Genomic DNA, 16,865 nt, shown 5'->3' with positions numbered 1-16,865 from the left:
AGCTTGGGAAACTCGTTCTGGTTCACATTTTCCTAAGTGAAGCTAAGGGAGAGTTTGAGTTCCCAGCAGCTGTGCAGTCTCAGAGGATCTAAACTAATATATTATTTAAAGTGCGATTGCAACAGTGAGACCCAAATCTAGAAACTGGATTTGTTGGAAGTTTTGTGTCTAAAATATAGTGGGTTAGCCATGTGAGGAAAAAAATTCTTCATTCATTACACCAAAATAAGTCTCAGATAGAAGAGGTTTAAACAGTAAAAAAATGAAACCATCAAAGTACTTGAATAAAACATGAAAAAATATATATATAGAGAGAGTTGCAAGACCTCAATTTTCAAGAGAAGCCATACATCCAGAATTTTATGTGAAATCACCCAATTTTTTTAATGTTGGCAACTGTTTTAAAACATTTTCATCTACTACAGATTACACAAACATCCCATGGGCCACCAGTTTTGCAACCTTGGTGTTACACTGACTAGAATAATGGGTGGGTGAGGGGACGTCTGGCCAGTGTTGCTGGGGCTGGCAAGTGTTAAGGAAGTCCTCTCAGGCTTGGGTCACTGTTGAGCTGGACCTTGGGGATGGAGCAGGATTTTGCCAGGCTGAGGTGGGGGACACTTTGCAGGCAGAGGACCACTGTTACTTCTGGGGATCTGACTGGTTCATGGTGGCTGGAGATTGGGATTCTGGGGGAGGAGCGGGGAGGAAGCTGAGCCCTGGATGTGGAGGGCCTGACTGCTGAGGAGCCTGGACTTCACGAAGTAGGTGATGGGGAGTCTTGGGGGGTTTTAAGGCTGGTGGGGTGGAGGCAATTCTATCCAGTTTTTAGGTGGAAGTGGGGAGGATGGGGACCTGCGCCAGTGATGGTAGGCTGCCTGATGCTGTGGTTTCTCCTCCCCAGTCTCTCCCATCTATTTTGGCTTTGATTTATACATGCCCCTCCAGTTTATGCACACCTCGGGCACATTCCATCCCTTGTTGCAGCTGCCTTCCCATGCCCATTAGAAATTTCCTTTCCTTACAACTGCTGGCACTGAATGCTCTCTGACCTGCTGCCAATCCCACCGCTGCTGGGACCCCCCCAGCCACCCAGTCTGCTTTCACCATCGGGGGCCAATCCCAGCTTGCCTAGGGCGGAGTCTTGGGTGTTGGGCTGGCCCAGGTGGGAGTAGGAAGGGGAGGGATAGTAGGCCCCACGGTAGCAGCCTCCCGTGTGGATAACAGCCATTTTCCCTCACCCTTTGAGCGGGGAAGCCCCATCCTGCTACCAGCCCGAGACTTGCTAGAGAGGAAATGCTTTGGGAAGGTGATTGATGGGTTTTCCTCTGAAATGTAGCCTCAGCTTCCTGGAGTATCCGCAGCCCAGCCCGGGAGGCACCTCTTCACATCCCCAGGCGGCACTCCCTCCGCCTGGGATGGCAGGCATCTCTCTGAATTAGCATGATAGGAGGCCTCGGTTCCTTCCTCTCCTTGCCAAGCCATCAGCAAGTCATGTCTCTCTTTCCACAGAACCTCTGGAATCTGTCCACTTCACCTCTGTGGCCACCATCACCTGTCACCTGGACGACGGTCCTTGCCTTTCTTCATTCTACTTTCCATACAAAGATTGCCAGAGCAGTCTTTAAAAATTCCAGTAATAGCATGTCCCTCCTCCTCTTAAACCCCTCAAAGGATTGGTTCCATGTAGAACGAGACTGACCCCTCTAGTGTCCTGGGAGATCTGTCCCGCCTGCCTCTCCACTTCCGTGCATCCGCTTGGCCCTTTCGCTCACCACACGCTCACCACATTAGCCTTAGGCTGGCAGTTCCTGGAAAAAGCCAAGTTCCTTCCTGTCTCAGGGCCTTTGCACTGCTCTCCCCTGTGTCTGGAATGCTCTTTCCTGGGTTTTCCATGTACTATGTTCTTTTCTTGTAGGTTTCAAAATACACATATCCCAGAGGGGCCTTTGGCAAGGACATAATCTAAAGTAGCCCCACCTGTTTCTCAATTAGTCTCTATTACAACACCCTCTTTATTTACTTAATAGCCCTTCTCACAATTTGAAATTATTTTATGTTTGTTTATTATGTGCCTCTCCCACTGGAATGAAAGCTCCTTGAAGGTTGGACATCTTTCTTGTTTCCTATGGTGTCCCCAGTGCCTGGTACATAGTAGGCTCTCAAAGATCTGCTGAATGAACTGAGGGATAGATTTCCTAATTCGCTCGCTCTCAGCCAGCCCCTATGCTCTTGGGGCAGGTCGTGTTCTTATCTCGGTACTCCCTCTGCCTAGCGGTCCCAGACAGAATAAGTGCTCAATAAATATTAGTCGAGTTGAAGTCATTGGATTGAATTTCACTTCTTTTGTGTACAGCCTGTTCCCCTATTTCCTCCTCCTCCTTGTGTGGCCTTTGTCTTTCCCAGAGCATAAGTGAAAAGAAGGTGGGGGTGGCTTTCCCAAGAGGGAGCATTCCCCATGCAGAATCAGGAGGAGCTGTGCAGCTGGGAGGGGTTCTGGAAGCAGAGAGGCAGAGACGATGACCCTGCTGCACAGCCCTAAGAAAGGTGGCAGTGGGGAAGGAGGTCGGCCCCGTTTATTAACCCCAGCATATTCTGAGCTACTCTTCGAAAAGGTTTTTAAATATTTTAAGTTTAATCGAGTTTGTCCCCACCTCCATCTGCTTCCTTTTGGGAGAGGTAACGGCTCAGCGCTTGTTTCAGGGACAAGTGGACGGGAGCAGCTGTGAGGCTTTCTGTGCCCCCGGTGAGCTAGAGGGAAACAGACCCCTTACCTGTTGGGCAGGTGATGGCTGTGGCAAGAGGAGTGGGCAGGCCCTCAGTGGGGCTGCGAGTGGGGCAGGCTCAGGACTGCGATGCAGCCTTTGGGGGAGGGGCTGGTCACAGCAGCCGCCAGCCCCAACCCTCTCCTCAGATAGAACTCCCAGGAACACCTCTCGCCCACTTCCCCTCCTACTGCCCTCCAGGCTCCATCCAGTGCTTGGGCCTCTGGCATCCACGCAGGGGAGCGAGTGGGGATGGGCCCTTCTGAATTTGCTGCTAGGAAATTTGTGACTCTAGAAGTCCAAAATAGAATTTTGAGCCTGCTTCTCTTGAAACATGGCAAACATTCATTCATTCAACATGTATTTCTTGAGTGTTGAATAAGGGCCATATAGTATGCTAGGAACTGGCAAGTCAGTGGAGAAGCAAGAAAGACACAAGTCTCTGAGCTCAGGGAGCTTCAAGTCCAGCAGGGGAGACAGGCAGCTATAGTCAGTATCCTAAGTGCTGTGAGGAGGAGGGTTACAGGATGCTATGGGGGCAGAAAGGAGGGGCTTGGCACACTGTGGGTTGGTAGTAAACATTTGTGGAAGGAACAAATGAATAAATGATGTATGAATATTGTCCTACAGCTATTACATTTCAAGCAGGTTATTAAGCAGGCTTTTATGGTCAGGCCTGGGAGCCCAGGTGCCAGCTGTAACATTGCTTGGGTCTTGGAATACACTGACCCACAGAAACAAACCATCCTAAGAAATGAGCTTTGAGAGCATTGCCTGTTAATAAGAGGAGGACATCCCTGGATCCCTGTACTCTGAAATTCTGTTGCTTCTTGTGTCTCTGTCCCCCTTCCCTCCGCCCCCCATCTAGGAACAGATGGAAGAGTAGCTCAAAATACACTGTGCCCCATATTAGGGGCTTTCATGCGACTCGGAAGCTGTGACACGATGAAGGACAGGCCAGGAGAGATGGGACACTGCCTGGGGACAAAGACACCATGAAATTCCCTGGAGTTTGTTGGCAAGGGCTGCAGTACTTGCCTGGATGGCGCCGAGGTTTTCAATGAGCTGTTCAGGAGTGGATGACCCCAGGAGCACGGAACTCACGCCCTCGTTTCTCAGGCACCATGCTGGGAAGAGAGAACACTGGGTCAGATGTCAGAGCACTGAGGATTATCCATTAGCTTCTAAACACCATCTACAGCTCCCATAGTGCAACCAAGACTTACTAACTTTGGAGGAGGATGAACAATGCGCTCCAGGATTGCGCACCTCAGCAGCACCCCTTGTGGAGAGGATTTGGTAGAAGGTGCATTTGAATTGTGGGCTTAGGGTTGTGTGCTTCCTACACGCGGCCTTGCCCCAGACCGGGACATGCAATCCACCTACCAGCCCAGGAACGCGTTCTTGTTGTGAGAACCCCCGACAATGCTCGCCCGCAGAGCCTGGCCCAGAGTCTCCTCTTTCCATCTTATCCATGCTCTCCCTTTTCTCTCATCTGCTACATGGAGCCCCAGCAGACTCCTGGGGTCTGGGTCCTTCCTCGCCCCCTCCCTGTCAGCCCCCACTGGAGCTCCCTTTCGTCCCCACACGAGGTGTGTCCTGTGTTGATCATCTGCCGGAGCTCTCACCCGTCCTGGAGCCCCTCACTCCCTTTCCTCTGCCTCTCTAGCAACCTCCACCGTAAACCCTCTGTTCAGCCCCTGCCCCGCTCTCAGCAGGTGACCCGGCCTCCTCCTTTGTGTAGGAAATTAAGTCCACTGGTGAGCTATTTCTCACTTCCCCGCCGGTGCACAGCCACGTCCTCCAGTGTCATAGGATGCCCGTGCTGCTTCTGTCCAAGGCCACGCTCTGCCCTGCCTCCAGCTCCTGTTGCATTTTCTTGGGCTAGATTCATCCTTTTTTTTTTTTTTTTGTCTCCTGGATTTTTGATTTCTTACTATCCTCTTTCTCTCTATGAACAAAACATACTCAAATTTCTCCCATTCTAAAGTAAGCCTCCTCTGACCCTTCATACCTGCCTAGCTACTGCCCCACCTGTCTTCCTTTCTTAAACTTCTCAAAGGTGGGGTGAGACTCCCAGACTCCCCTTTCTCACCTCCCTGTCCCCTTCTTACTACGCCGGAAGCCACGGTTCCCAGGAACCTGCTTGTGGTTACAGGAGACTTCTGTTTGTAGCTGCCTGGAACTAGATGTTTCTATAGGCGCATAGATGCAGTGTCTGCTGGCCATCCCCGCTAGGTGTCCCACAGGCACTGCAAACCTCTGGCTACTCACTCCTAAGCCCATCTCTCTTGTTCCCACTCTCATTTGGTGGCATCACCAGCAGCTTGGCCTCCCAATTCGGAAACCTGTGAGTTATCCTTAGGGGCTGTCCTTTTCTCATCCCACATTCCCTTTTGACTGCCAAGTCTAGTTGATATCCCTCCTAAAGATTTCTCTAATCCAGTGGTTCTCAAATTTTAGCATGTGTCAGAATCACCTGAGGGCTTGTGAAACATCAGTGTCCCGGGCGCCACCTGTAGGTGGTGTGACTCAGAAAGCAAGTCTGCGTTCCTGACAAGCCCCAGGTGATGACCCTGCTGCTCATCCAGGGACCAAGCTTGTTCTTTAACAACTTCACTGAGGTGAAATTGACCCATTGTGAGTGTACAATTCAATAACTTTTCATAATTTATCAAGTGTGCAACCATCACCATTTTAAATCCAGTTTTAGAACATTTCCATCATCCCAGTAAGATCCTTCATGCCATTTACAGTTAATCCCACTTCTACGCCCAACCCCACTAAAATAGGAAACCACTAACTTATTTTGTGCCTCTGTAGATTTATTATTTCTGGACATTTCATCTAAATGGAATCATAAATATGAGTCTTTTGTGTCTGACTACTTTCACTTGGCATAATGTTCGTGAGGTTCATCCATGTTATAGTGAGTATCAGTATATCATTTCTTTTATTGCCAAATAGTGTTCCATCGTGTGGCTGCAGGGACCGCACTGTGAGAATCACCGCTCCGGTTCAGCTGTCCGCTGCCCTCGCTCAGGCCCTCGCCATCTCTCTCCTGCACAACTGGTTTCTGACCTCTCGCTGGGATTGCCCCGCCTCCTCACACAGCTTTCACACGTCCAGCAGCAGTATCTCCAGATACAAACCTGATCCTGTCGCTGAGCTGGTTAACATTCTTCACTGTGTGTCTGATGCAGTCAGTGTCCTTAACGTGAGGCTCCCACTTCTCAACCAGAGAGCAGACCTCACCAGAGAGCCCGCCTCTCAGCTTCAGATCTCTTCGTCCCTCCCTGCCTTGAACTTTGTGCTTCAGGAGCACTGAACTGTTGGTGAATCCTCTCCCTCCCCAAAGGCATGCTGTTTTCCTCCTCCAACCCTTGGCTCAAGCCTTCGTCCCCTTGGCCTGGAATGTTCTTTGCCTCCCCCCTTCTTTTGCCTCACTAATATTTATTCATCATTTGAGATTCCTCATGGGTCCTGCCTCCTCCCAAAGTCCTTCCTGAGTCCCAGGCTGCGTTGGGAGCTCCCACACTTGACTTCTCACCTCCCTGTCCCCTTCCCATGCCAGAGCCACGGTTCCCAGGAATCTCCTGTGGCTACAGGAGACTACTGTTTGTAGCTGCCTGGAACTAGATGTTTCTATAGGCACATAGATGCAGTGTCTGCAGGCTGTCCCCACTAGGTGTCCCACAGGCCAAGAATTAGACACCCCAGACCTGAGACTCTGTCCCCTATGCCCTTCTCAATTATTTTACTACAAGACCGTATTAAAAGTACCTGTTTATTTTTTTGACTTGCTCACCGGGCTATGGGATGTGTGTTATTTGCAATTGGATGCTCTCCACCCAGCTCAGTACCTGCACATAGTAGATGCTTATTAACTGTTTGTTGAATGAACAAAGCATGAGTGATTGACAGATGTCCCCAGGCACCTCTTCTGCCCCACTTGCTCAGGCCCTGCTGTCAGCTGGTACTCTGAAGCTGTTACTGTGCTCAGGCCTTTTAAGGCAATCACTGAATCTTTCCACATGGGCAAAATAATGCTCTATAAAGGCAATAAGCCAAGTGATTCAGGGCTTTTTGGGGGGGCTGCGTTATTTTCTGCTTCACACTTAGAACTCTTCTTGGCATAGTGAAAGTTCTGAGTGCAAAGCAGGCACTGGGAAAATTATTGCTCATAAATGACCTGATGTCAGCAGCAGCTGATTCCCCCTGTGGGCTTCGGGGGTAGGAGAACCCACTGGGCAGAGCTGGCCAACGCCACAGGTAACACATGCAGGTGATTCTGCATAATTAGCATCTAACCAGGCGTGACCAGCGGGCAGGTCCACAGTGCCTCTTTATGAGCAAGGTGTGAACGCTGGCTCCCGTGCAGGGTGTGACTCGGGAGCTGGCCCACAGCTGGGTTCAAGGAGTTTGCTTCCTGTCAGAGACTCTCCCCTCCCCCACACGCTTCTAGCAGATCAAAGGTAATATGCCTGGAAATAATTTCCCTCTTGGTTTGAGAGTTCTGTGGTTAAAAACAAAACTACTTGTTTATAAAGAGAGAAAAAAAATGACAAGAAAGACTCTGGGGGCACAGAGGGAGGAAAAGGAGAAACAGCATGTTTTAATTTAAACTCAGACTCTGTAAAAAGGGTCTTTCATGTATATCTAACATCCAGTGAAAGTCTAAATCTTGTCAAGATTTCCTCTTTAGAAAGACAATGTTCTTCTATCTCGTTCACAGGTAAATTCAATACTCACTTTCACCTTACCACCTAGAAACCACATTCATGACTGCATTTCAAGAAGAGGTATTTCTCTTCGTACCTGTTATCTGACCACGTGCCGTGGCTGGGAGTGGACAAAGCCTCAGGTCTGGGGCATCTATTTCTTTGCAAAAACATCCTCATCCTCATCATCATCCTTACCACGTACTGAGCACCTCCTCTTCGCTTCACATTTATAATTTCCTTTTAATTAACAAGTTTGTAAGATATGTATTATACCCATTTCACAATGAGAAATTGATATCAGGTTAAATAACTTGCTGATGGTCAAACAGCTAATACTTTTTACTGTGCTCCTTAAAGCTGTAGGGATGCTAACTAATCACATTCAAGATACTCTTTGATGTTTTGTTTTTTGGAAGAAAGGATTAAAGCAACAGTCATACGTGTACTTAGGTAGATGGTATTCCCCCCAAAAACCACCATCCATTTCCATCTTTCTATGACTGTTAACTGCAACCACCATTTTCCTGCCTTCCAACCTCAGGAGGATCAAGCATTAACAAATAGTCTCTTATTATTTTATTTGCCTAGAACTTATTTTGAGCTTTTTACTTCATTGGGTCACTGTATCTGATTTGTCCCAATGCCTGCTATTTCTTAACCCCTAGGAATTTTTTCTAGACTCTACACCCATTTTATTCTTTTCTCATAGCTACCACATGAATTCTTCTATCCTCAGTTTCTTCGTTTGTAAAGTGAAGATAATGACCGCAAATCCTCCATTACCCTCTGGAAGTTAGGGCTAGTAGAATTATACACCTCATAGGATGGTTCTGACGATTAAGGAGACAAGACAATGGCTAGAGTGCTTATCACAGAGCCTGGCAGATATCCCCCAGCAAGGGCACCAAGTCTGAATGCTTTTCTGTCCAAGAGCTAACCACTGGCCACATGAGTGGCTGTTGAACACGTGAGGTGTGTAGCCTGAATTCAGATGTGCTGTAGGTATAAAATACATCCTGGATTTTGAAGACTTAATAAGAAAAAAAGACTGTAAAATATCTCAGTAACTTTTTATATTTATTGCATGTTAAATTGATAATATTTTGGCTATATTGGGTTAAATAAAATCCATTATCAAATTAATTTCACCTATTTTCTTTTTACTTTTGTAAATTGGCCACTAGAAAATTTAAAATTAAATATGTGGTTCACATTAGATTTCTATTGGACTCTGCTGGTGCGTGTGGTTCTCAGTTGTTACCAGTGACTATGACCTTTCCTCGACGCCATGGTGTTAGAAGAGCAGTTTCCACGGCCCTCAGGAAGCTTCAGGGTGGAGCTGCCCCTCGAGCATAGGCTTTCCACGGGGGCCTCTGTCTAGCCCTGCCTGAGCTTCCACAGGGGTGGAAAACTGAGCCGGAAGAAATGGGTGTCACTTCACGGTTCAGGGGCCACTCGCTCCTGACACTGTAAGGATATGTGCAGTTTCACTGACGTGTTCTTGTTTAAACTGTGTTACAGGGACAGAGGAAGGAAGTGAAAAAAAGTGTTTTAGCTCATAGAAAATTCTGGGGAACTCTGAAAACCTCATTTTAGATAGTATCAGCCAGGGGTTTATGCTTCAGTCTGCCCCCACAATATTTTATCATGATAAAATGATGTGGGTCAACAATCTTCTCTGTCACCCACCAGAGCACAGCCCCCCACCTCCCTGCCCCCAATAACTTTCTCACCAACGGCCAGCTGAGGTAGCGTGCACCCCAGACGCTCGGCAATCGGGGAAAGGTCTTTTAACTTGTTTTGCTGTTTTCTCCCTTCTTCACTTATAATTCTTTCCTTCAACCACTGGTAGCACTAGGAATAAGAAGAACATTTCAATGTTAATGTCTGGTAAGGATTTGATGTCAGCGATTGTTAATTCAATAAAATAGAAGAACCTTATGGTGAATTCCTGAATCTGCTTGACTTTGCCTTTATGTGTCCTGGTGACATGGACGCCTATACCTTCATGCAAAGAAATATTCCCCATGGTCTTGCTCCTTGTTTATTAGTTCAAAACGGATTGAGTTTGACTAATATTCACCATTCAAATCCATCAACATGCACGACTTGTTAAAATCCTGACATATAATCAATTATATCCAGTCTGCTAAGTGGAGGATATGATGTTTCTTACTGCGATAGCAAATTTTGGAATGCAGCAAGAAAAAAAAGCATTTACATTTCACCACAGTCTATTATGTTTTCTTTTTGTCAAGAAAGCTTGGTGCCAAGCTTTCTGCTCGAAGTCATTATCTTATATTCTCATTAACAACTATCTTGCTCCCTCTTGCCTTCAATTCACTCCTAGACTCATATTCTTACAATGAGGCTTTATTGTTAGCTTTCTTAGCTCCTTCCTAGAAGCAGACATGGATGGTATAACTGAACAGTATCAAGTACATTTTTAAATTTTAAAGTGGAGAAAGACTTTCCCAAGTGTGTATTACCTTTTGTATAATGATTGAAACTTAAAAAGGTGAGAAAACTCAAAATGGGAAACTATTCTTGAAAACCTATGAGGACACTGACTCTGATCTGTAGACTATAAAGTGAGCCTCATTTCATAAATATAAGAAAAATCTTTTAGAACTTCTCAATGCCTTACTTTCCAGAAAGTTCTGCTCTTACTATGAAATGAGGAACAATAGACTCTTCCGTACAAAGCTAGCACTAAGCAGCAACACCCAAAGGAAAAGAATATTAGTAAGAATCTGTTAGTCTGTTTTAGTGAAAATAATAAAAACCATCCCACTCTGTGGCAGGGTGGACTTTCCCTGTTTGGATTGGCAACAGAATTGCCACCGCGGACTTCTACCTTCCCAAAGGCAGTGGACACTCTACCCACATGATTTCAATAGGCTACCGGCTTTTGTTTCTTAAGTATTTTTTTCATCAGTCTAAGACAGTAATTCCAAAGAAAAGGGTAACCAAATTATGTTTTATTACAATTTTTGGAGTGATTTTGCAGATGGGAGAAAGAGAAAGGTCGAGCTGCCCCAGTTCAGTTTGCGTCCCAGATCCCAAAGGCTTATGGCCTGGCTCCTCACTTGAGAGTCTGCTTAGGGAGATGGCCAAGAGTTTCCCAGCCTCGGCTCTGGGAAACCTCAGCTTCTTCCAGGAGGAAGGGTGCCAGCGGTGCTGAGGCGGGCAGCTATGAACAACGAGCACTGTGATGCGGGCCCAGCAGCCTTCCCTGGCCAGGCCAGCGGGTTAGGTCCGTCAGAGAGCCCTGGACTTACTTTTATTGTCCTCAATGGGAAAAACATCACCAACCCTCACTTTAGTTTCACATCATCTTTCAGGGCACCAGTATCTCTGAATGTCATTCAAATGAAAAAGAAAAAGAGGTTGAAAACCAATAGCCACATGCTTTGTGAACAATTGCTTTTTATTATAGCTAGGAGAGTTCCTGAGGTTTTGATCTATACTACACACATAAAGAATGGTTGGTTGATTTATTGATCTTGTGGAACTCCATTTTTGAAATCTTATTATGTGCAGTGCCTTTTTATTCTTAGGACTAGGTTACAAGTTATACGTGTGTGTGTGTATCACACACACACGCACAATGCACACTGTATTGAGAAGCAGACTTCTAAAAGTCATAAACATCAAACATTCTGCTTACTGATTCCCTCTCTCCCCACCCTCAACACTGTAAATCTCATTGTTGCGTTAATTATTGGAAAACATAAACAGCTTTGAGTTTTTAAAAAGTAGATGCATAGTGTTTATACTGCTTTCCTTGTACCAAAGGAAACAAAATTATTTTGGAAATAAATAGCTTTAACTGCTTTACAAGTGGGAAAATGTTAGCTTAGGGAAGAGATGAGGCTTAATTAAAATATTAATTAAATGTGGAAGTGAACCAATGTCTTTTGTAAGAAAATTGGTGGTGGGTGTGGTTGTGCATAAAAATAAACCCAGCTTGTTGACTGTGGGCAGTAATCCATGAATCCAAAGGTGACATTTCCTCTTCCAACCCTCTTATATTGCTTACCCCATTGCACTGTGGTGGTATGATTACATGGTGATCGTTCTTTCTAACTAAGTGGAAGGCAGGGATGGCTTCTTGTTCATCTCAACTTCTCCAGTCCTCACACAGTGGTTGACACAGAGGAGGGGCTCAGCCAATATAGGGTGAGAAAGGAATCTGAGAACCCGGGTTTCCACAGGGTAAAAATAAATGCCTTCAATTTCTCAGGTTGAGCATGGACACTCCCTCCTTAATGCAATATGATTCTGCTGGCTGTCCCACATGACTCCACAGTGCGTGTGGATTCCACATTGTTTCATAATTCACCCCCTCACGTGTCTGTCTCTCTAACGAGCCCCTGAGTTAGACCCCCTCGACTCCTCGAGGGTCGAGACTGTCCTGTTTATCCCGTATCCCATATCCTCAGCACTCAGCACAGAGCCCAACACCAAGTAGCTGCTCAGTAAATATTTGCCAAATGAACAACTGAATGAGCTTTTCTTCACAGATTAGTGGCTATTACTTTTATACGTATTAGTCATGAAACGCGCAAAATTTTCCTAAAGCCCATTTCTTTGCCATCTTCCAATGCTGTGACCATTATCGCTGTGACTCTGTTTTACAGGTAATGATACTGGTGTGGAAACAGTCTATGAGACTGGCCCCTAGGCCCCCAGTTAGCTCTTAGTCCTGGATTGGAACTCAGGCAGCCACTAGAAAGCCATGGACAGAATCAGTTCCATTCACCTCTGGACCTTGTCTAAAATAATTTAACATCCAAGATCATTCACTATTTCTATTTAAACACCAAAGTCTTTGGCTCAAAAGAACAGCAAAATCTTCACTACTATGGTTGAAATCTCTGGGTAAAATGCTGGAGCTAAAAAATTTCCTTCTGAACTTACACTATAATGTGCAATACTCTTAGTTTCTTCATGTGAACCCCTGGAGTACTTGCCCTGCCCTCTCCCCCGACTTTGACTTCCCTAGGTTTGCATGTTTCCTGTTTTCCTGTGACAGAGGGGTACATAGCTTTATGATTTTTCTATAAGGTATTTTGCTAACAACAGGGAAGGGCTGCCAATAAATTTTATTGCACTTTTCGTTTGTATTTAAAATCTCTATTTAAAAGCTACACACCTGTCTCTTGATCAGACTTTGCTGATCTTCTGTTACAGCTTATTGCATTCATTAAACAGACATTTACTGAGTACCTCTTATATCCCGGGCTCTGTGATCAGTTCATGAGTAAGTTTCAGTTTCTGTTCTAGAGGCCTTCACACATCGCCTGGTAACGCGAGACGGGTCTTGTAGCTGGGGTGCCCCCCAGTGATGTCCTCAGAAGCCGTATTTGTACTGCCTCCTTCTACGAATGCGAGCGCATGGCGTGAGCTCACTACAGCGCCTTGTCCTTTTGACCACCCTCATTAGTCTAACAGGTTGGCACATGACCCAGGCTTGGCCCATATTCTCTGGACTGCAGCTGATAACCTGATTTTCTCTCAGGTTATATGCTTTTGAGGATGTAAGTCTGCAATCACCAGCTTTCCCACTCCTGGACTCATGGAGAGACCCATTTGCAGTAGAAGAAAATGACACCTACGTGCAGAGAAAAGTAGGGAGATGGAGACTCCTGACAGTGTGCAACTCTATGGATGGAGTCACCCTTGAGGACATCTACACTCCATCCTTCCCAAGGAGGGCTTATGTGTCCCCCTTCTTTGATTAAATTAGTTTGAATTAAATTCTATTGCTTGCAACTAGAGAATTCTAAGACTCTGTAAGAAGTGGTTATGGAATAATAAAGGACGGTGCAAATAACTCAGTTTTATAAAGTGAGAACAGGCTTTACAGAGGTGAAGACAACCAAGGTTTGTCGTCTTTAGAGATGAGGAGAGCCTCTACAGCAGAATGAAAAGAAGGGCATTTCTGGGAGGCAAAAGAGAGTACAGTGCATTTGAGCAGAAAATGAAGTAATATGATATGGGGAGAAACAAGAACGGAAAAGTGGGCTCAACTTAGATCCCCAGGGTATTTCCTTGGATGCTTTTCTGTGGGGTTTGGGTTTTGTCCTATACGCAGTGATTGGGAAGTCATTAAAGGATTTGAAGCAGGGTTATGATATGGTCAGATTAATCTCTTAGAAAGATAATTGATCACAGTGGTGGGTAGTTGAGAAAAGGGGAAAAAAATCAGAGTCCAGATGGGAGGTTCCTGCAGCAAACCAGGTAAGAAATGATGAAGATCTGAACAAGGGCTGTGCAGGGGAGGAAACACAGAGGGTCAGGGTGTGGACTGGAGGAGGTGGGGCCCTGCTGGACAAGAGTGAAGGAGGAGATGAGGCAGTCTGGGGTAACGCCTTGGCTGCTGACTGGGATGACCAGATGGACAGGTGGAAGAACGTTAACCAAGAAGGAAGGGCAGGTTCTGGGGCGTGAGGATAGATTCCATTAGGCGTGACTGGTGCCCACGGGACAGCCACTGGGAGATGTCTAATAGACACGAGGAAGTAGTGGTGTTTAGCTCAGCGGTGAAGTCAGAGCTGCGGACACTGACTTAGAAGTCATCATTACTATGGTGGGCCAGATGCAGCCTCCCAGAAAACCCCCTGGGTAATATTACTTTCTACAAGATAGGTATCTTCCACATTGGGTTAATTTGTCCTTCAAATACAGTTCAATATTTACAACAGACACAAAATATTAGCATCTTTATTTTATTGGTATAACTTAAACAGCCAAGAAACACCAATCATTTATTTTATTTTGGGGGAGGTGAAAGCTGCCAACTTATTCATCTATGTACTTGCCTAGCTCTTTATCTTTAAAATTTTTTTTTTTTTTTTTTTTACTATTAGCATCCTCATTCACTCTTAAAGTTGCCCTGATATTTGCTTTGTTTTTGCTTTGGTTACTCTACTCAAGTGGCTTTCCTAAGTACACATATATTCGCCTGGAAAACACTGAGGCTGACGATTTAGGAATCTCTGCGAGCCTGCAGGGCCCTAAAGAAGTATGCTCACAATTGGCTGTGTCTCACATGTTGAGAGCTCTTAATGTCTATTGTTAAGGATGTTTCAATAGACAGTGAGTTGACTTTATAAAAGTCAACAACAGAAATATTTTCTGAGTTGCTTTTGGGCTTAGCCACCTTCAAATATTTTATATCTCCTTCTTTTTCCTTTCTTCTTTTTTGGTGCATTTGTGAAAGCTTTTTCAGCCGTTTGTAAGCTTTTCCCAAACAGTGATGGAGGTCAGCCAACCACACACTCCAAACACAGTGTAGCTGCTTCTTCCTCCTTTAAAAACCTAGGTTTGAAGGGAAACAAAAATGTCTATGGGGGGGTAAATTGAGAGCCAGGAGACCTAGGTTCTAGGTCTTAATACCAACTTTCTCTGTTGTGAGTTTATGCTCTTGGATTGTTATCTAATTGCTTTGTGCTCAGTTTCTGCACCTGGAAAATGCTTACCCTCTTATAAGGGATAGTCTAAGAACAAATCCCGGCACATATGGAAGTACTTTTTGAGTTTTTCAGAAAGTTTCTGAAAGAATGTAAGGCACATGCTTACCTACAACTGACTACAAGCCATCTGTTTCCATCTGTCTTTGTGAGGATCAAGGGAGCGATACAAACACTTCGCCGGCTGCCTGGCCCATAGTCCGTGCTCAGGGAAATCAGCACGTTCAGTGTTTCCCTTCCTTCTTCACTCTCTTCCTGCCTCCCTCCTTTTACACCTGGTTCCCTAAGATGCTTTTAGTTTTTCTTTGCTGACTTATTTAGACCTGGTTCAGAATAATCTTCAATTTTTCAGAAGCAAAACTATATTTCATATTTTAGGATGATTATGTTTTGTGATAATGCAAAACTAGAAACAGAACCATGTCACCATGTTTTAGGAGATATTTATATTATATTATTTTAGAGAACAAACAAGCTAATAGATTAACTGTTACAGGCAGAAAGGAAAGTGATAGACCTAGAGTCTTGAGAAGGTTCTGATTAGGGAAGCACATAGTGGTTCCAGCCACACTGATTCAAGTGTCCGTGGTTTGGGCCTAACCTGAGCGTCCTCCCGCTGACTTTGTGCTGATGGAGGCAAGAGGCTGCATCAGACCTCTGCTTCCTCTTAGGAGCCCTTGGCTTGTGTGAATTTTATTTTTATTTATTTTTTGCTGAGGAATATTTGCCCTGAGCTAACATCTGTTGCCAATATTCCTCTTTTTGCTTGAGGAAGATTGTCCCTGAGCACAACATCTGTGCCAGTCTTCCTCTATTTCGTATGTGGGACGCCTCCACAGCATGGCCGCTGACGAGTAGTGTAGATCCATGCCCGGGATCCAAACCTGGGCCACTGAAGTAGAGTATGCCAAACTTAACCAACAGGCCATGGGGCCGGCCCCTTGCCTGAATTTTAAAAATGCCTATATTCTTCCTCCCTTGACATCACAGAGTAATTTATGATTCTAATGTTATTACACATTCTCTCAAGTTTTTAAAAACAGACATGTTATTAATAGGGAGAGATGTTTGGAGTACCCTCCAATAAATTAACCATCAAGTTGTTCTGGATGGAGGTAACTTTATGTCAATGATCTGGAATATCTTTATGCTTCAGATAAGAATTTAACCAGAGGACTCAGTGGCCAGAGTTGATCCCTGTGAATGCTGGCCTTGAGCCCCAGGGACAGCAGCTTGGCTCTGCATCTGCTTCCCAAACCCTCCTCCCCACCCCCCACCCCACACAGTAAAAAAACGTCAACCAACCTCAAACTGTACTCAGCTACAACTGGTTTGCCCTATATGGATTAAACCTCTATGGCTTAAATATTGTTTTGTCAAGAAAAGTAAAATTAGATCCTTTTATATAAAAGAGTGATTTTAAATTGTGTTAGCTTCAAAGAAGGCATGAAATGCCTTCTTTAACATAAGAATAAATAATAGTGTAGGGATTTGAGCCCTACAAGTCCAACCAGGTCATTGGGCATTTCCCCCTAGTACCTCGAGGAGAAATCTCTGTGCCATTGGCTTATGAAGGGCTGACTGATGCCTGGCCAGGAGTAGAGGCCTCTGGAGGGTTCAGGAGCCTGCCAGAGGACACCAGCAGGGCCAAGGCCACACTCTGCTGAGCCCCAAAGCCACAGGCTGCTGCAGAGCTGTTCTGTTCAATCTTCTTCCTCCCCTCTCCCCATCCCTCGCTCCCATCGTGACTTTCCTAGAGGTGGAGGGAAATACCTTTAGTGAAGCCCTGGAACTTTCAGGCACTCCGTTTCCATATTTTCCTGAGATGATTCCACAGGCAAGGGGAGACCACGTCATTGCTCCAACTCCTATAGAAGAAATAAACTTAAAAAGTTGCT

At 45.4% G+C, this 16,865-nt stretch overlaps 1 protein-coding gene across 3 annotated transcripts in view; it reads right to left on the bottom strand.

Moving 5' to 3' along the window:
• Nucleotides 1–16,865, bottom strand: part of KCNAB1 (potassium voltage-gated channel subfamily A regulatory beta subunit 1) — a 382,942-nt gene that overhangs the window by 1,732 nt on the left and 364,345 nt on the right. For all 3 annotated transcript variants that reach the window (XM_058556440.1, XM_058556442.1, XM_058556441.1), the window contains 3 exons: nucleotides 16,741–16,835; nucleotides 9,223–9,343; nucleotides 3,804–3,892 (listed from right to left, as the gene is read on the bottom strand). In XM_058556440.1, the coding sequence (XP_058412423.1) occupies nucleotides 3,804–3,892; nucleotides 9,223–9,343; nucleotides 16,741–16,835 (305 nt within the window). The remainder of the gene's footprint in view (nucleotides 1–3,803; nucleotides 3,893–9,222; nucleotides 9,344–16,740; nucleotides 16,836–16,865) is intronic.

Source organism: Diceros bicornis, chromosome 15, assembly GCF_020826845.1.
Source record: "Diceros bicornis minor isolate mBicDic1 chromosome 15, mDicBic1.mat.cur, whole genome shotgun sequence".
NCBI lineage: Eukaryota > Metazoa > Chordata > Mammalia > Perissodactyla > Rhinocerotidae > Diceros > Diceros bicornis.
Note: the sequence above shows the minus strand (reverse complement) of the source record. Positions and strands in the feature narration are given on the sequence as shown.